The sequence below is a fragment of the Neolamprologus brichardi genome, chromosome 6 (assembly GCF_056152115.1).
Source record: "Neolamprologus brichardi isolate AB-2024 chromosome 6, ASM5615211v1, whole genome shotgun sequence".
Taxonomy (NCBI): domain Eukaryota; kingdom Metazoa; phylum Chordata; class Actinopteri; order Cichliformes; family Cichlidae; genus Neolamprologus; species Neolamprologus brichardi.
The window spans coordinates 8,485,532-8,506,173 of NC_142109.1; the positions used below are offsets into that span (position 1 = coordinate 8,485,532).

A 20,642-nucleotide genomic window follows, 5' to 3' on the forward strand; every position below is an offset into this window, starting at 1 on the left:
GAGAATGTTTATGTGCGTGCATGGAGTTTGTAGAGCGAGAGGAAACCGGGGGAAAAGTCCCAAGTTGAGGCTTGGAAAACTGTGACCTGTGACTCTGAATTCTGCAGCGTGTGGATGACAAGTTGAAACAAGAGAGGAGAGAAGGGGCAGAAAGGAAAAACACAAAAAGAGGGAGGCAGAAGGGGGAGATTTGAGAAAAAGAAATGAAAGAAAAAAGCATTCAGATAGGTGAAGTAAAATAAAAATAATAAAAATGGTAAAAATGTACGTTTTGAAAGATGAGAGACAGACAGGGAGGAACAAAAAGATGCTTTACAGTCTTTGTAAGTGTTTAACATAGAAAACGCACACAGTGCTGCAGAAGCACACCGATAAAACATCTTCTGTCAGGACTACAGATATGACTTCTTGAGTCCATTCAACAACCACAGCATGCTCTGGAGACTTCGTGCACACAAACACAGCTTCAGCTCACATGGTAGCTGCACAGATACAGTTTGAGAAAAAGAAATTAAAGCTACCACAAAGAGTGTGTGTGTGTCTCAGATGCTGTGCTCTTAATGATCCCAGTAGGATGAAAGTAAAGGCAATAAACTGCCCTTATCATTGAAGGGAAGTAAAAAACAGGGATTTCATGATGAAGACAGGTAGAAGGGGACACATAGAGAGGAAATAATGAGCAGTCTGCTTTTTCTCTTTTCTCCACTGATTCTCTCAATATGTGTCTCTTCGGAGCATCAGTTGTGTTTGTTCTGTATGTTATGCACGGCAGAAAATCTGCTTCTCATATCACCAAAAAGAAAAACACGCAAACACAACTCAGAGAAGTCAGAGATTTGAACTGTTTCTTCTTTATGGTCGCATTATATTGAAGAAGAAAACGTAAATCTAGAGCATTTTTCGGAATAATGTGAAACTGTTTTATCTGCTGTTGTCTGTGTAGGATCTCGTGTTTTGATTATATTCTGTTGTGGGCACGTGCTTCCTGTTATACTTCTTTGAAGTCTGCCGCCTGGAGCAAACGTACTCAGATTCACTATATAATTTTGTTACATGAGTTCAAATGTTGCATTTAACGCACTGTAATCTGGTCAAATGAAATGCACTTGATTGGTATGCATTCAGTTTATATCAAGCACATTCTCCTTAACGATTAATTATTTGAATAAATAAAACTTTGATTTTACACATTTCAGGTGTTTTTTGTTTGTTTGGGTTTTTTTTTTTTCATTTTTCTCAAAACTTTTGTGGGTGAAGAATCATTTTTTGAAGGTGTTTTCCTCTCATCTAAAAGGCTTCTGCATTTCTAAAAGGTGGTGAGAAGCCCCAGGTATGTAACCCCCGGTGGAGTTGTCACCTTGGAGGTGGTCCTGAGACACATTCACAATGCAAGTTGTTAGCGGCACATGAGCCCAAGGTGTGAAGTCTTTGTGAGATGTTGCCCCACCCTGCCATCATGCAGGTATTAAGGTGTCATAGTTTAAGTCATGAACGGTGGGTTGAATCGACTGGGAGGGGATCTCAGGGATGCATTATAAGTGGCTGATAGTTGGTGTTGTAGGCTTGGAGCTCATTAGCTGTTAGAACTAAAGAAGTCTTTCAGCTGAGAAGTAAGACATTAAAAAAAATGTTCAGTTTGCCTCCATCTCATGAACTTAAAAATGTACCTGCTGTTACTTTGAAAACTTGGGTGGACATGATTCACTACTTGTTGTAGTTACAGTGTTTCCATTACTGAACTACACTTTATTTCTGATCTGTGGCATTAAAACAGAATTTATGGGTGAGCAGATGGTGGTCGTTGGCTGTCCGCTTCACTCCAGGGCCTCCCTGTCTGCCTGCAGTGAGCTTGTCAGATGAAAGCAGTGTACAAAGTATGTGTTGCAACCGGTCTGTGGGCCACTCTTGCCTGTGTTGTTATTAGTTTGTGAGCCAGCTGAGAAGGAGAGCGAAATTATGACATGCAAAAAGCTGAAGTGAAACCGAATGTTGAAAACAAAGAAAAGTATCAATGAAAACCACTGTTTGTGCTGTTCAAGCATTAGTTTTTGATATTTGAAGTTTTGTTTAACAGTTCTCCCATTCCCGGTGAAGTCTGGTATCATTCCCTGCTCTATTCCAGCCCACTCATCAACCAATCAACATTCGGCAGCCGCATACGTCATCTGCTTCCAGTCAGGATCTTGGAGGACTGCACAGGAATGCGTTTCGCATGGGTAAAAACTCCTCTCACCCCTCTGTCTGAAAGTTGAAGTTCATCCACAAGTCTGCCAAGTTTCACTATGGTCATCATCAGATGGTGAGCACAAGGGCCTGTGCAGACATCTGAATGACTGCTTGATGTGTTGCCTAATCAGTGGAGAATTTACATTGCAATGCACCAACTATGCACGCACAGGAATGACTTCTCAGCTGGGGGTCTCCAACTCTCTGTGTTCAGAACAGGGTGTAATCAAGGCTTTCAATAAATCCTGTTCTATTTTTTTAATGCAGCAACTTGAGTGAACATTTAGAATTTGTATGATATATTTTAACAATGTGTTGAAAGTAAAATCTAGTTTAAAAGAGTCTCCTTCATTTATAGCCTTCATGAAATTCAAATAGGCCTCAGCTGTGCTTTGTGTTGACTACTAATTAGCCAATGTTGGACTGCAGGACTCTAAACTGGTGGCTCTTTCAGACACGTGTTTTTTCCCACCTGAACCTGCCAGCTTCACGTCCAAATAAACACCATGACATCATTTTCATAAAGTCTGGCACAAGTCTAAAGTCCAGGTGGATTACAGAGGCAGAGACCTGAAAGAGAGAGACTATACAGATCTAGTAGCAGAGGGCACACGAAGACTACTTCGTCAGAGTAGCCTAATTCTGATCTCCTCCACCACCAACAGCAGCATCTCTACAGACCAATAAAACACAGTATTGTTTCTCCCACAGCTCCAAGCCAACACTATACCACCACATTAGATGCCACTTTGATGAACTGTCCAATTTCATTTGTACCATTTTCCTCTCCATCACTGTCATGGGTTTGTCTGTATGAAGCCTTTAGATAAAGTAACAGAAAAGAGATGCGTGTCTTAAAGACAGAATATCATCACTCCAACAGACTGGTGAAGGCAGCAGTATTACGGTTCCCATCTCTGAAAAGGGCTTAAGATGCTTATACAGAACAACCTGCAAAACATCAGCATGTCAGCATAACTGTCTTTGTGGGCATGTCACCCCAATGTAAAAGTATGCCAGCGGGCTGTTTCAGACAACAAAACAAGGGATTCGTACAACATGTCGAACAGATGTGTCAAAAGGCAAAAGCCTTTATATATGATCCAAACCAGCACAGTGGAAGGAGGCATGAAAAGATTTTACATTGAGTTTTAAGTTCTGTATGGGAAATAAAAGGAGCCAGAGAAGTTTAAACCCAGCCTTTAACACCTTCACACAGCAATCACAGTGAGAAGTGGGTGTGAATGTGGGGTCACTGGTTTCACAAAGTTGCAGAAATGCTTGAAAACAGACGCACTGGTGCACTCGTATCTTGAGTGCATATGCAACAAGTTGAGTCTGGTGCATAGTAAACTTTTACTTTGTTTCACACAAGTCTCAGACAAACACACTTTAAGTTACTTTTAGAAAATTGAAACAGTGTGGCTAACAAGCAATAATACCAAACCCAAAAGAAAACAGACAAACCAAAGTGACCACAACAGAATTCAGAAAGTCCTTTGAGCAGGAATGTCAAACTCACTTTACATCACGGGCCACTTTGATCTCAAGTCCTGCCGGCAGTTTTTCCACTTGATAAAGTAATACTCCGGCAGTCATGTCAGCGCAGATGAAATTGGACTTCAACTGTAATACATAAATTAGTAAAATCTATTTACTAATAGATTATAGATTTTTTTTTTTTTTTTTTCCTGTCCCGTTTGGCTCTTTTGCCATCAGAATTATTGTCTAAAGGCGAAGAAAGATGCCCAACGGATTTTCTTTACCAAATTGACCATCCCAGCTTTGCCGTAATGGTCCATTTGATTCACCTTTTATTATTTATTTTATTTTCACTTGCTGAATACGGGACAGACTTGACTGGGAAATGTTCACAGAACATTTCCATTCAGTCGTTTATCTGTTACTAGTTAGTTTGGTCTACTATGAATGGACATAGGCAATATATCAACATATTGATGTATCAGAAGGAAAAGCTGTACTACTTGCACAGAGATAAAAGTCCAAAATTTATGCCTTCTTTCAGAAGGCCATCCAGTGGCCTGGACTGGACCCTTTGCTGGCCCTTTTCTGGCAACCAGGCCTTATGTTTTAACACACCACTTCTCTGTTCAGTCGTTCGTATCTTATCGGGAACGGGATCATTAATGCGTACCCACAGGATGAGGATAATGGGGCAACACAATCACAACCATTCACACAACCTCTGTTCAAAGTTAGAATCGAGTCTGGTTTTCCACTGCAGGCGCAATTCGTTCAGCACGGTGGTCATGTGACTGTAACTGTGCTATTAAAGTCTAACACGTACCCTGTAGTGACAATATTTACCTCATTCAGATCCCAGAGGCCTATTTCAGACTTATGCATATAGTTACCAAGGTGAAAAATATAAAAAGTGATTATTATCTAAAATGATAGCAGTGTGAGGTGAGGGGTGGCACCCACAAAACATTTCCATTTGGTTCCCCAAATTTATGTCACTTTCCTACTTAATCAGCTAAAGGATTTCCTGCTAACATGACGCTTATCATAATAGTATTAAACCACAGGATGCAAGATACTGATCACACATCATAGCACCTACGCAAATCCTTCTGAGACATGTCACAAACTAGCATCATGTGTGACAGAGAGGGAACTTTCTGAGAAAGAGCATTTTTGACCTTTGAAATGTTTGATAAACATTTGTGTTATCACATTAAAAAAAATAACTTAAGTATGGCTCACTAGATGGAACTAGTGCTTGTCTTAAAATGGACTTACCATCACTTGCTTTAAAGCACTTCAACAACACGCTATAGAAGCAAGATACACACATATGTCATATATGTCAGCTTAATATTTATTCTCTTCTAGCTCTGTTTCCTTTCTGCTATCCGGTCGTTAAGTCTGACGTCACTAGCCGTGTCTGGGCCTAAACTCCACTGCAGGTCCATATATCAAACGATCACTATGGCATTACTGAGAGTTGAAAAACTGTCTAAAGTCTTTCATCTTTAATAAAATGATCAGCGGTCTGTTCTACCAGGTGTAACAATTGAGTTTAACATCCAGGCATCCATGAAAACGGAATTTATGACATTTAACGGAGTTAGAAGTTAGCAGGAAGTTAGCTCGCTAGCTTCCATCTAAATACAATATAGCATGTCCTGACTGCAGGGTTTTGGAAACAAATTAAAACGTACAGCTCTGTTATCACTTCCAACATAAATGAAGACAGAAAATTAAACAGCAGTGATGTTTGTAGGGTTACTGAAGTTTGGCTAGCTGGTATATAATGATGTGCTACGTGACCGCTAGCGACACAGCTATGTTAGCATAATATAAACAAGCTAACTTTTTTTCCGCTCGATAAAAGTTAACGTGAGTGTTCTCGGTGGTCAGGAACAAATGTAATTGCATGGCAGGATTCTGTAAAAGGACCAAACTTCAGCCAGGAGAACAACTGAGATAATCCATCCACAATACGAGGTTAGTCATTCATATGCTGCATGGGCTGGGCTGTAGTTACATCCTAAGGTTTTAAAAACTGAGCTTAAATAAATGATTAGCGGTAATAAAAGCCGAGGGAGGTCAACAGTGATCACTGACTGTTTTAGGAGCTTTTTGAGATTAAATAGAAGAAAATACAAAACATTAAACATGTTAACAACACAAAAGCCATATTAAACGCAGACTACTTTAGGACCGGAAGTAGGGTTCGTCACGTCATCACTTAACGACCAGATTGAGAAAGACTTTTTCTTTAGCTGCTAAAAGTTAGCTTAAAAAAAAAAGACTGATAAGAGTGATGGGACTGACCCAAATTGTGAAATCACACATATTCAGCCGATTCTCTGCTACTGTAAGGGTGAGAAACCATATTTGATAACTTAAATAAACATCCAAATTGGACTTTGCATGGCTCACTGTGAGATTGTAGAAGCCCATTGGTTTCTGCCAGCCACACATGAAAGATCTGGTCATGTGACATATTGGAGGATTTCAAACTTCAGTGTTGTTCGTAAAATCAGGAAGTTTGTTGCCCCTACCTGCTCCTACACATCGGGTCATAACATCAGAACTAACAGTGGTAAGCTGACGAATGTTAAGAATTACACATTTGAAGCCTGTTCTAAAATTTGAGATCAGTGTTGTTTGCGTTGGATTCTAGAACTCTATGGCACAAAAATAGTGGCACCATCATATGTAAGAGATGGGAAGTCTCTTATTAGGCATGCACCAGATGCATCTAGTGAGCCATACTTATTTCTAAAAGATGCCTTATTATAAACAGAACAGTAGCAGCCAATAGGGTTGGATGTTGCAACAACTTTGCATATCAGCAGACAGGATCCAGTGAGAAATTTAACCAATTTATAGACAGTTTCAACTGAGAAATATGTGATTTTATTTGTGTTATGACCTTAAAGCAGGTTTTTTTGTATTAAAATTACATACATTAGTGTTTATTTTTACACTACTTCTAAAATTAATTTAGCAATTCAATACTTGTTTAATTTTGACTGAATCATATATGAGAAAACAAAGAGGAGGTACCACTAGTAGTTACAGTCCTTTTTTAACCTGCTGTTAAGTATTCAAAATTTTTATGTCAATTTATTTTGTTTTTTAGTAGATCTACACTTTCCTTTGACTGTTTTCCTTCCACAGCCTGCTGGATATTGACTCAAAAATGTACTTGCTTTTCTTTTGCAGCTGTCCACTTGGCTCTTTTATGGAAGGCACCCCATCCAACACCATATCACAGAATACACACGCTCAGTTGTCAGTGAATGAACTTAAATTAAGTTAAATCTTTGAAGAAAAGTATCAGTTTTTAGCCATATTGGATATTATTACCACTTCTGCTTCTGCTTGTGACTGAACAGGGATGCATTTCTATGTATTTTTAAATGTTTCCTGTAAAGGGTTAAAGCAGCTTCAAAGATAAGTTAATCAGTTCCTTGGACCACAGAAGTGAACAGAAGTGTGACCACCAAACTCAAAACTTGAGTGTTATCTTCCTTTACTAACTTTTTTGGGCCGTCTCCATTGTAACTGAACAAATTCAATCAAATCAACAGTACATGTCATACAACTGAGATGCCAGCTGAATATAATTATTATCTACAGTGCCTAAAGACAGTATGACAGCATGCAGTGGTCTTTTATCAGTGTCTGAGACAGGCTTCTATGTTTTGAAAAATGCAACATTACACCAATTTGCTTGAGGGACCAGCACAAACAAACTGCACACTATTAGAGGGGAAACATTCCTCAGATGGTTGGTGGATCTGGCAACCTGTCTGCTTGGCACGTCTTGTGTTCTGTGTGTGAGAGTGCACAGAGTTGGCAGCACTACACACGCTCCTCTGTCACGGTCTCTTTCAACATCTGTCCTCTTGGAGAATGACCCACCAGGCTTCCACACAGAGGAATTCAATACACTCTCCCGAGAGGAGAAGTGCCACTTTTATGTCCAACAACTGAAACGGCTGTGCTGATTTATCATGTGTGTTATGCTGCATTTGAAACACCTGCCATATTTCCTCCCAAGCATCACAGGGGAGGTTATTAATTGTGTCCCATTGGAGAACCTCATTTTTTCAGGTACTGATTTTAATTTAACATTGGTCAGATTAATGTAAACTAGACCGCTGAAACAGATGAGACAGATGCAAAATAAAATGAAATGGCTGAATAAACTTTTATGGATCATCCATACGCAACACAAGGAATGTGTGAATAAGTAATTCGGGCACCGTCCTTTTTGATCATTGGATTCCAAACCTTGTTTTAACACTCATGGGATATTTTGAGACAGTACTCTTCGCCAAATTAGGAATTCTGAATTTTATTTGGAAAATGTATCCTAAAAAAAATCAAAGGAAACTCCAAAGAGCTCTGTTTCTAATAATTCAATTCAGTCTTCTTTATTATACATTACATAAACAACAATCAACAACAACAATCGCCTCACGGCAGACCCTACAATAATACAGAGAAAGCCCCAACAATCGGATGACCCCCCTACGAGAAAATGCTTGGAGACAGTGAGAAGGAAAACTCCCATTTAACAGGAAGAAACCTGTTAATTGGGACTGGTTGGTTCTAGAAGCACAGATGGCTTTGCTTTGCTAGCTGTCCCTAAACCTGGTTCTGGTGAAGGTTTCTTCCTGTTAAAAGGGAGTTTTTCCTTTCCACTGCTGCCAAAGCGCTTGATTATAGGGGGTCATATGCTGGCATCTGCCGTGACCTACTGGAGGTGAATGGAAGAAGACAGGACAAAGACATGCTGTGGAAGAGAGCCAAAGATTAATTATAACAAATAGTTAAATAGTGAGCAAAAAGGATCACTGAAGAAGTAACACTCAGTGTATCATGGGAATCCCCCAGCAGCCTTGAACTATTGCAGCATAAGTAGAGACATTGTCTGTCTCTCGAATCCAAATTGGAAGCTGGTTCCACAAAAGAGGGGCCTGAAAGCCGAAGGCTCTGCCTCTCATTCTACTTTTAAATACTCTAGGAACAACAAGTAGGCCTGCAGTCTGAGAACCTAGAGCTCTAATGAGTGATAGTGATACAATACTATAATCAAGATAAGATGGGGCCTGATATTCCTTGTATGTGAGGAGTAGGATTTTAAATTAGATTCTGGATTTGGCAGGAACCCAATGAAGAGAAACCAATATAGGAGAAATATGCTCTGTCTTTCTAGTCCCTGTCAGCACTCTTTCAGGGAGTTTTTGGTCATGTTGATAATAACAAATTACAGTAGTCCAGCATAGAAGTAATAAATGCATGAACTAGTTTTTCAGCATCACTCTGAGAAGGATGTTTCTCATTTTGGAGATATTGCACAAATGGAAGAAAGCAGTCCTACATATTTGTTTAATATGCGCACTGAAGCACATATCCTGGTCAAAAACGACTCCAGGATTCTTGGAGAGGCCATGTTGCTAGCGAGTCAGCTATGAGCTAAGCGAAGCTTAGCGATTCCCTAAAGACATAAATACTGTGAAAATAATTAGCGGCTGAATCAACAGACTGTACCTTTGATAAAGCATGTGAAGATTACACTATGAAATAAGAAGTTATATATAAGTTTGAAATTAAATTGGCTAAGCAGATAAGCAACACAAAAAGACTGCTTTGTGTTGGAACAGTAAGTGATACTCTGCCCCTCTGCTGAGAAATTGGAGAAATACCAAATAGACTGTAAAAGGACAAGTATGAAATTTAAAATGGAACACAGCAAATGGCCAATAAAGTTAAAAAAAATAAATTTAATGAAATATTTGGAGCAGGGATATTGTTCCTCTAAATGATGGGGGGGTTACATGAGTTGTTTTTCTTCTGCAGCTGATCACACTGGTTGCATCTTTATTCAAGACAAAGTCCCAAAAGATTTTTAGGGAACTTGAGAAAGTTTGTCTTTTAAAGAGACAGTTCACCCCTGTATACACATACGTACAGGCCAATGGAAAACTATGTATACTGGACGCTGAGGTGAGCTGTCCCTTTAAAGTGTATTCAGCAGCGGACTTTCCCTGCTTCTTTGCTGGATCTCCGCCCACACTAAACGCTCAAATCTGCCACTGGATGCAAACCGGACCTAAAACAGTCCCGCCCACTGGTGGATAACTTCTGTGTTAAACACAGCTGCAAGCCACTCAGTGGGAGGTCATCCACTGAAGGAGACACGCGGGACGGCCGTGATTTGTGTACTACAGTGGAAATGCTGTAATCCGGAGACAAGCGCTCTCAGAAACTTTCTCACTCTAAAAGCGTCCACGCAGCCACGATGTGGAAACCTGTGTGGGTATCAAAAGGCCTCCTTGGCTCCGCGGGACCTCGCGCTGCTGCCGCCGCGGTCACCTGTCTGCTGGTGACCGGGATGCTGGTAGTGACTGGCGGACACCCAAGCTGCAGAGTCCCGGAGAAGCTTCCAGCCGCGGGTACGAGCGGAAAAGTTTTCTCAGCGTATTTCAGCAAACTGACCCGGGAGAGAAGAGCGGTGAGCGGCCCCCCGCGGAGCAGCGATCCAACCGGTCCGGTGGAGCGTCTCTCCCCGGCTGATCTGTTCATAGCGGTGAAAACCACCGGCAGGTATCACCGGCAGAGACTGGAGCTTCTTTTGGACACCTGGATCTCCAGGAACATGCCACAGGTAAGTTTGATGGCCCACCTGTTACTCAGAAACGGGCCAGCTTCTCTTCACATCATGACGCACAGGATTTGGTTTTTAAGCACTTCGGTTTCAGCCCTTCGGTAGTCTGTATACTTGTGTTTCTAGCACCCTTTAGTTTCAGGTCAACTCACTAAAGGCACAATTGGGGAAGGCGTGTCCTAAAGGTTTCATACACCGAAGGCTGCGATTGCCATTTACATCCCCAAGTCTTTATGTGAGTCCGGGACAGGCTGGACTGGGACAAAATAACATGGCCCTGGAAATTAGCGTCTAGGCGGCCCACACAGCACGTGACAATTAAAAGCCAAGCTTTAGTTATTAGTAGTTGCTCGTCAAAGTAGCATTCGGCCCACCGGGAAAATGCCCCTGTAACCCAGATTATCAGTCCTGCCCTGAACCGCACTCACGGCTCTTTGATGCTCCAGGCAGGGAGCTGTAAAACGGAGATGGGTCCTTTTGTAATGTATGAGATGGAGATCAGAGGGCAAACAGGCTGATCACACTGCTGCTAATGTGTTGACACGATACAGGTACAGGCAGGCCTAAGGACATGAACCAAGAGAGGAAGTCAACTTGACGATTCAGATAATTTTTTTTCTTTGTCTCTGTGATAACATTAACATGAAAGAGCTGGGCATGGTATCAGTCTTATCGATTTTATTTATATGGCACCAAATCACAACAACAGCTGCCTCGCCTTACTTTGTAAGGTAAAAATCTTACAGTAATAGAGAGAAAACAGAACAAACACCAACCCCTATAGCAAGTACTTTGGCGACCTTGGGAAGTAAAAACTCCCATTTTTAACAGGAAGAAACCTCCACATTCTGCCTTGACTGGTCGGGGCTTAAGGGGAGGAAGACAACTTACTTTGCAGATTTTTTTTAAGTCTTCTAAGATGAATTATTTCAAATTATCATCAGGATTCAACATGAAACTGCCTGCAGCTGAATTTTAACCTCAAGCTACCCAAACAAGATGTTTTTTTTCCTCTTGTGTTATAAATGTTTTCACTCAGACTGTGTGCACAGGGCTAATCATCAACTAATCATTTTCATGTTCTGAAAAAAAATCAGTCTTCAGATTTTTTTGTAATTGTGTGTATTTAAAAAAAAAAAAAAAAAAAAAAAAAAAAGAAAGAAAGAAAAGAAAACTACTACAAAATATTTTTCAACTTTCTTCCAAATGAGTTATTAATGAATTGGCCGATCACTACAGTTTCCTTTTTAAACATTAGTGCTGTGATGAGGATTTAGAAGTGCTGGAGTTTTAGGGAGAGGCTGGTACAGGAGGAGTTTCAGTGTCTCACAGATAAATATTTAAGATCAAACAGGACGAGCAGACAGCTTTTTGGTCTGAGGCGCGGTGGTGAGTGAGTCAAGGATGAATCTGTTGCTATAAAACACATGGGCCAGCGGTCGAGTGCACCCAGCAGCTTCAAAGCTCGTAATCAAAGGCAGACGTGACTGCGGATCGTGCGGCGGTCATTCTGATTTCCATTTAAACCTCAGTGTTTGAGGGGATGAAGCTCATTCGAGTTCAGTGCTACACCCAGACTGTTGACATGTAAATACAGTTTATGTGGAAGGAAATCGGCGTGTGTGTGTGGGGCACAATCATGCATTAGCTCTCACAGTCAGGTGTTTGTAAACCTACCTGTTTCCCAGACACACCTCTGTACTGTAAGGTTGCTGAGTAATGGAAACGTGCACACGCACAGTCGGACCTTCACAAACGCACACATGCCCTGGGAACTCGAAGGATTTCTCATGGGAAGTTACAAACGTGTCTGATCACGAGGATAAACACGCACGCACTCCACCACACACACTGACTGGCTTTTGCTGCTTTTTTTTTTTTTTTTTTTTTTTTTTTTCCCTGGGTTGCCAGCCCAACTCCTGGCAACCTACCCCCCCCTCCCAAAAAGCAAAAAATGTCCACATTTTCTCCTCCTCCCCCCGCCCTGCTGCCTTCTTAGACTGGCTCCGGCGTGCACTGGTTTGTCATAGAACACGCTTACGCAGGCGTTCTGATGCAGAAGCTGACTCTGCTCTGGGGCTTAAGAGGCTCAGAGTGGAAAAAAAGACTGACAGAATCTCACAGCTGGCTGGAGTGTTGCGTTTTGTTTTTTGGGTCAGTCACGTTTACTCTCTTGATCACGTAGTACTTAAATCAAAGATTTATTGATATATTCATGCTGCATGTCAAGAGGGAATAAACTGACTCAAGAACAAGGAAAGAGCCTGGAAACAAAGAGCCTATAAGATGCAAAGACTTGAATTTATTTTGTCAAATGAAAAAAGTGCAGTACATGATAGATTTTTGGAGGGGACACAACGCAGTGCTATGATGGGTTTTGCCATTTAGTGTCCTAGGAAGTCATTTGCATTCAGTTTGTGGCTGGAGGTTGTAGCAGACTTTGGACATCTGCCCTGCCCTGCTGCCAGGTCTGGACCGCAGCATCCTCTCATCCGCATCAAGTGTTGATCTGTCCGCTGGCAGAGCAAGACACTTCTTGGCAACTTTTGTGGAGGTTCTGTAGACTTCAAGGACAGCCGTAGCACTAATGGCATTTAAATGATCTTTAGCTGCTAAATGATTTCGCTGCAGCTCTTTGTCCTCTTACCATTGAAATGCAGTAGAATCACATTAGCGGACAAACTTAGTAATTTCTTTGATGTGTGGCAGCCATTTTTAGACCATGTATTAAAACAAAGTCCTGTTTGATCAATCACCAATAACTCAGCCTACCACCTTAGCGTTTTATTTCTGTTTATTGCCAGTGTTGAAGTAGTATTTTTGTCGTGGCAGTGTAATCTTGTCTTATTTGTGTGTTTTAGCCCTTGCTGTTGTGCTGTCTGTTGTTTTTTTGTTTTTGAGCTTTTTTTGTGTGTGTGTGTGGGTGTCTTTTTTTTTTTTTCTTATATCAAAAAATCTCAATAAACATATTTTTTAAAAAAAAGAAAAAAAAGAAATGCAGTAGAGTCATTTTGTTCTATGTAAGAGTTTTGGGGACTTCAGATTTTAAGTTTCTAACGCCTCACTCGAACATAGACAATAAAGTCATAAACGAACCATGAAGAATTCTCTTTATGAACAACAATGAAAGGAAAACGGAGAGACAGATTAAATCCACTCAATCTGAGATTCCTGAAACTGTCTGCCAAGTACAGTGATGACCTTATGTATTAGCTACTTGCACTTGCCACACTTGTTTACCCTAAATTTGATATTGAGAAATTGGGTGATTTTCATTTTCTATTCAATAGAGTCGCCCCCTGCTGGCCATGAGAAAGAATGTCCCTTTTCAGACCCACAGTCTGTATTTAGTTTTAACATATTAGCACAACAAGCAATTTAACATTTAGGTGTTAGCGTTTAGCTCTATACGCCCTTGTTTTTCTTTTTTTTTGGGGGGGGGGGGGTGTCAGTTATTTCCATCAGTTGGCTCTTTAACACTTTAACTGCTTTTATGCTGGACTGAGCTGACAGGATGTAAAATCATCAGATACCTTGTCTAAACGGCCTGCTGCAATGGGGGAGCTAATGATGTGATCCCCTGCTGAATTTGTAAGTTTGCTCACTTACAAATTCAGCAGGGGATCACATCGTTACTTCTACCCCTGAACATTTGCGGGGACTAAATATGACAACTTTTTTTTTTTTTTTTTTTCCCCCCAGGACCTATAAACGGATTCAGAATTACTCCCAACAGTGAGCACATTATACCTGCGATTGTTTCATTTCAAACACATTGTCCTGGAACAAAAAAAAGCCAAAACAACAGACTATTTTGAGACGTGTATGTTTGGGTTTTTTTGTTTTTTGTTTGTTTTTTTTTACTTCCTGTGGAGGGTTACGAGGTCTGCACAGCTTCCTGAGTGCACAGTGACCCCCAACCCTGTCACTCACCACATTAACGCTCACACAGACGCGCAGCGAGGGGGTCGAAGCCAGCTGCTGCGCTGCTGATAGACGGGAGGCTTACCTTTGGCCTGGCGCTCAGTCAGCACAGCGTCGGCGCTGCTTACTGCTGCTTCGTGGAAACGGGATGAGCCTCACCTGAAATCACAAATGTGATGTGTGAAATGCTGATGCAGTCATCACCTGCGTGGTTGCTGTTTTTCTTTCTGCGCTACTCGGGAAAGATTACTGAAATAATATGACCGCCGTCATGTTTTTTTTCTTTGTCCCACAGACATACGTGTTCACTGATGGAGAGGATGAGAAACTGAGGAAAAGAATAGGTGAGAGACACACACACATATGAGTACACAAACACACACACAGCAGTTTTGCTGAGTAGCTGCAGTCTTATCTACAGTGTGCGAGGCAGGAAATCAGGGACCAGGCTGCTGACTGGGCAGTAATGTTTCCACAAAGTGCAGGAAGTCACTTCAGTTTGATCAACAGGCCTTTCCTCCTCTTACTCATGGAATTGTTCAACTTTCAATCAGTTATTCTTCTCATTGTATTACACAGTGCAGAAATGTGTAATTGGGGTGTTTTTATAAGGGTGTTTTGAAGCAGTCAGGATATAATGAAATCCAATACTTGAACAGCTCCACTGCTTAAGTCGAGGCTGCCTTGATCATTGATTTCTGCTTCTTATTGATCATCAGGAGCTCACCTGATCAACACCAACTGCTCGCAGGCACACAATCGTCAAGCGCTGTCCTGTAAAATGTCTCTGGAGTATGACGCTTTTATCAGCTCTGGGAAGAAGTAAGACGCAACCCACACCACACTGTGCACCACACACCCACATACACAGAGTTTACTAACCCACAGCATTGTTATGTCGCAGGTGGTTCTGTCACGTTGATGATGATAACTACCTGAACACAGGCTCCCTGCTGAAACTCTTATCTCAGTACAGCCACACACAGGACGTTTACATTGGGCGGCCCAGCCTCGAGCGACCGATAGAGGCCACGGAGAGGCCCGGCACTGACGAAATGGTAATATGGCATGATTTCGTAGAACAGTTTTACCTTAAAATTGAAATATTGAATGTTTTAGGTTTGTAACTATGCAGGCTTGCACATTTTTGTTCCTCCTTCTCTCACATTTTTTCTTTCTTTCTACTCCTGGCGTCACAGACGGACGGGAGTACGGTGGCCCCGAGAGGTCAAACAGACTGTAACATAAGAAAACACCAGGCAAATAAAAAAATGCTGCAAAAGCGCACTAAACACAACAGGAGTTGAATGAAACACAAAAGAAGTAGAAAAAACGATGTCACAGTAACATGATGGAACAGCTGCGGAAGTGACAGAAACCAAAACATGGGAAGGGTCACACTGAGACACGCTTAAGGTGGAGGATTCATCAGTGTTTTCAGGGAGAAAAAGATACTGTGTGTGGGGGGTGGTTTTTTTTTTTTTGGTTTTTTTTTAAATTCCATGATTCATATAATAGTGTCAATATGTTTGTAATTAGCCGGATACTGTTAGCTTGTCACTTCCCCAGCTGTTCTCATATTATCGTCTCCCCAAAAACACTTCAGTTGTGTTTTGTGGGGGTTTGTTAGCTTTTATCTTGCCTATTTGCTGGTGTTTGACTGATTAGGGCCACCGTACAGCAGCCCCTTCCACTAGCTGTTTGAGAGGGGCAACCAATAAGAATAAAGCTGGTTTAAAGTTAGTTGGAAGGCAGCGACAACAGCTTGTTTCAGACACTGGGATATGCAAAGCTACTCTAGAATAAAAACATGAAACTGAAACAAGTGATTATCAGACAATGGTCCTAAGATTGTTTATCGACACGCAGAAATTTACAAAAGAGATTTGTGGACGCTGCACAACAAAACAAAGTGGACACTCCATTTATATTCATGCTGTGTGTGTGTGTGTGTAGAAGCAAGTGCGTTTCTGGTTTGCCACCGGAGGAGCGGGGTTCTGTCTGAGCCGTGGCCTCTCCCTGAAGATGAAACCTTGGGCAAGGTAAGCCCTCACTTAAGATGAATTAGATTTTTATTTTTTATTTTTTTTTTAATTAATTAATTTTTCTTGGCACCGTTTCAGCTGCAGGTCTCATTTACTGATTCTTTCCTTCTCTGTTCTAGCGATGGCACTTTCATGACCACAGCTGAGCACATCCGCCTCCCCGACGACTGCACGGTTGGTTACATCGTGGAGGCGCTGCTCGGCGTGAGCCTCATCCGCTCAGGGCTGTTTCACTCCCACCTGGAGAATCTGGGACTGGTGTCAGACATACACAACCAGGTACACACGTCCACACAAAGACTCATTGTGACGCCAAAGAAACTAAAAGGGCAGACGAGGAGACATCTTGCACAAACTCAGTCAGTTTTAAAGAGCGTGATTAAGATCTGCATCAGAATTTGAGGATCTCTCCTTTTTGCTCAGAGTTTCACAAACTTTGCCTTGTTGGCTTTTGCTCACAGACAAGAAACTAACAAACCTCATACATGTCGCCCTCCCATCAGGTCACGCTCAGCTATGGCACAGTGGACAACAGCAGGAACACTGTTAACGTGAAAGGTCCGTTTACTATAGAAGAAGATCCCACCAGGTAAACTTTCTGTGTCAACGTGTGACCGTATGTTGTCAAAAACATTCGCTTGTCTGCCTTCTCACACACACGTACATGAGGGATTATTATGTCAGCACATCATATTAACAGCTTCGACTCTTCTGGGAAAACGTTCGGCAAAGCATAAGAGTGCGTTTATGGGAATCTTTGATCATTCTTCCAGAATCTCATTTGTGAGATCAGATCCTGATGTTAGATGAGGCCTGGCTCGCATCCATTTCATCCCAGAAGTGTTTTATCAGGTTAAGGTCAGAACACCAACCTCACTCATCCACATCTTTATGGACCTCGTTTTGTATACTGGTGCGCAGTAATGTTAGGGGTCATCCCCAAACGGTTCCCACAAAGTTGGGAGCACGAAATTATCCAAAAATTTCTTGGTATGTTGAAGCATTAAGAGTTCCTTTCACTGGAAAGGCTTGGCCAAGCCCAACTCCTGAAAAACAACCCCACACCATAATCCCCTCTACCATACTTTACACTTGGCCCTGGAAGTGATTGACAACGGCATTGGCAGTTTAGTTTGTTTCCTTATGTAATGTTGAGCACAGGATTGTGCACTGTGTAATTGTTTGATCTCTAAAATAGTCAGTAAAAAAAGGTCACCTTCACTGATTATTTACAGTTCAGGGACCATAGCACATCCAAGCAAAGCAAAACAAAAGGCTGGAGAACACGCTTCCTGACATTAAGGGGATTCCTTCCCTTCTTTCCCCCCTCCCTTGGCTCTTTGGCCAGTAATTATATTGTTGTGTATTGAATTGAGGTAATTCTCTTTATTTATCTACTTTGTTAGCAGGCACTGATGGCAGTGTGCCTAGATGTTGGGAGCTAATGAGATAAGCTCGCTGTGAGCTACTGGCAGCTAATGGAGGGGAATAGAAAATCAGTAAAGCCTGCAGTAGTTTATTTTATTCATTTATTTTTTTTAAATCTCTTCATCGTAGTCCCACAGCTGCTTTGGCAGTCTGCTTTCAAATATAGTTTTCGTACATGTGTAGTAAGCTTTATGTAAGCACTTGTGGTGCATGTTTTACTACTACAAGTTTCCTGGCTTTGTCCTCTGTCTGTGTGTGTGTGTGTGTGTGTGTGTGTGTGTGTGTGTGTGTGCGTGTGTGTGTGTGACTGATTGTATCCACTGCCTTATTTTGAAATCCCCAGTTGGCAGCTTCCAGGCATTGTCACACTCATTTCCCTCCTCTCTCTCAGATTTAGGTCTGTCCATTGTCTGCTGTACCCAGACACTCCTTGGTGCCCCGGCCCCTGGCGACTTTAACACCCATGTAGAGACAAAAGAGGGAGGAAGGGATGGACCGATGGGGGAGAAAACGTAAATATCTGCCGAGTCCCGCCGCTCCCGACTCCGGAGAATGTCTCGAGGCAGTTGGGAGATTTGTGTTTGCCTCTCTACAACTCAACTAGAAGACAGGCTTTTTAGGACACTTGAACTCTGACCCCGTGTGTAAAATCACGTTTTATGTGGAAAACTGATGGAGATTGACCTTTTTTTAATATGTAGCTTTTTTTTATTTTTTTATTTACATGATCAAATGTAGAGTGTTATTTCCAGTTTTTTGAGGCCCTGAGAGGAAAGTGTTGCTGTCTTTGGACAGATCCATCCTGTAGGATTCCATCTTTTTTACTTTTTTTTTGCTGAGCTGTGCTAACTGACGGCTTATTGTGCCTTCATACTCGCACTGCTGACCCCGACAGTATGAATTTTATTTATCTGACTCTGCAATAATGCAAAAGGCCTTCAAAATGTCAAAGTCAAAGATGCTTTTCTCCTGCAAGCAGGGCTGTTTAAAGTCTGTATGTTGGTGTGACTACATGGATTTATAACACATTTTATGATCATAACACCGCATTCATCCTCTGAGAACAGGGAATGCCAACGCCAGCTTACTCGTAGCAAACTCTCAGATATTTTAGTTTCAAGTTTATCAGGCCTGGAGCGATGATTCAGGCACGCACCTCAAGGCCTGAACTTTTGCCGACATAACCCAGGGAAGCTGCAGTCAGATCGGCTGATCCTTAGCATGCCGGTTCACGAACACGAGAGTCTGCGTGATGTGTGATTGCGCCTGTGGAAGAATGCCGAGCAGGTATTAGTCTATTGTAGTCACGATGAGTCATGTGTGCTGCCTTCTGCACGCTCTGAGGCGGATTTTCTCCTGCTGCGTGCTACACGAGAAAGGGCACATTTGGACAATGTGTCGATCTGATTTCACCAGTGTTATCTGGAGTTTGTGTGCAAGATATGACACAGTCTGAATGTAGAGAGATGCTCAGTACCAGTAGCGCCGCTCCATTAGAACTTTTATAGAATTGGCCCCACTTGGATCTAAACTGCTGCATAGTGCAGCCTGTCCTGCTTTCCTTTGAGCATCCTCTCTTCTTTCTCTGCTGTAAAAAATCTCTTGAATGTATATGACTGTATTTCCCCATCATGAAGGAAAAAAAACATGTCCACAGTGTTAAAACAATGTGGGTTTTTTTTGTTTTTGTTTGTTTGTTTGTTTTCCATCAGTGTTCAATATAAACCCCATTCTTGGGTGTATGTATTTTAGAACTTCACGTTTTTCTCTTATTTTTGCTGTTTGCGATTTGTCATTTGATTAAAAGACTAAAAGGAACAGTCTGACATTTTGGGGAAATGACTTTCTTCTAATGTTTGTGCCTGGCTACTCTGTCGTATGATGTAATGTCAGTCTCATTTAATTCTCCAAGAAAACAATCAGATTCCCCAAATGTCAAACTGTCCTTTACAAAAACTTCTTTGTAAAGGTTGTTATTGATGCAAATGGAAGGACCATGACTGCACTGCTTCTAAAATGTTTTTGTTTTTGAGCATTGACTCATGTTGAGTCGTCTTGATGTCTTTCTGTGTGTTGAAGGAAGTTTGTGCAATTAATAAAAGTCCACCCCCGCGCCTCCCCACGTGAATGTATATATGATAACTGTTGCTCCTGAAGCAGAAAGGCTCTCTCCAGTATCTGGACTGTATGGTTATAATAAAAGTGTTTTATCAATCAGCTGTTTGTTCTCTTTACTCAATTGCTTATTGTCGAATTCTCCGATCACAAACAAGTTGGAGTGATAAAAATTGCACATGCAAATACACTCACACTTCTTACATGAAAAGATATCTGCCGTTTGTTTGAAGAAGTCTGTGAGCTATGAAGAAAAATGCACTTTGACCTTTGACCTTTTTACTTGTTCATGAATCTATGGGTTTCTGTCTGGCGGACCTCTCCTCCGCACTGATAACCCTCTGACATTTCCTTCACACATTCACACTAACAGTCCTCTTATCTGATCAAGCCATGCAGAAGGGCCTGCAAGAGATAAAGGCAGAACCCAAAGATTAGCAGGCCGTGTGTGTGTGTGTGTGTGTGTGTGTGTGTGTGTGTGTGTGTGTGTGTGACCTCTCCCGCTGTGAACCCACCGGTGTCAGGCTGTGTTGACCGTGACGAAAACTTAGCCAGTGAATAAAAATCACTTTGGGCTTTCACACTCATCTGAGTGGACAGCGACACCTGCTGGCTGTATGTGTAACTGCGCTGCTTTTCAAGGTCGGACGCCTTTTTATCCGCCTAACACTGTAGGTTTTAGCTCCACCATCAAGCCTGTGAGATCCAAAATCATTTGTCTTTCTCAAGATTACATTTTAAACAACGCAATT

General features: G+C 41.7%; 1 protein-coding gene across 1 annotated transcript; it reads left to right on the forward strand.

Moving 5' to 3' along the window:
- The first annotated feature begins 9,842 nt into the window (after positions 1–9,842).
- Positions 9,843–19,989, forward strand: LOC102787805 (beta-1,3-N-acetylglucosaminyltransferase lunatic fringe-like). The gene is made up of 8 exons (XM_006804328.2): positions 9,843–10,378; positions 14,598–14,646; positions 15,022–15,124; positions 15,207–15,360; positions 16,259–16,344; positions 16,467–16,626; positions 16,851–16,936; positions 18,167–19,989. The coding sequence occupies exons 1-8, from the start codon at positions 10,013–10,015 to the stop codon at positions 18,231–18,233; spliced, it is 1,071 nt and encodes a 356-aa protein (XP_006804391.1). The 5' UTR covers positions 9,843–10,012; the 3' UTR covers positions 18,234–19,989.
- The last annotated feature ends 653 nt before the right edge of the window (positions 19,990–20,642 follow it).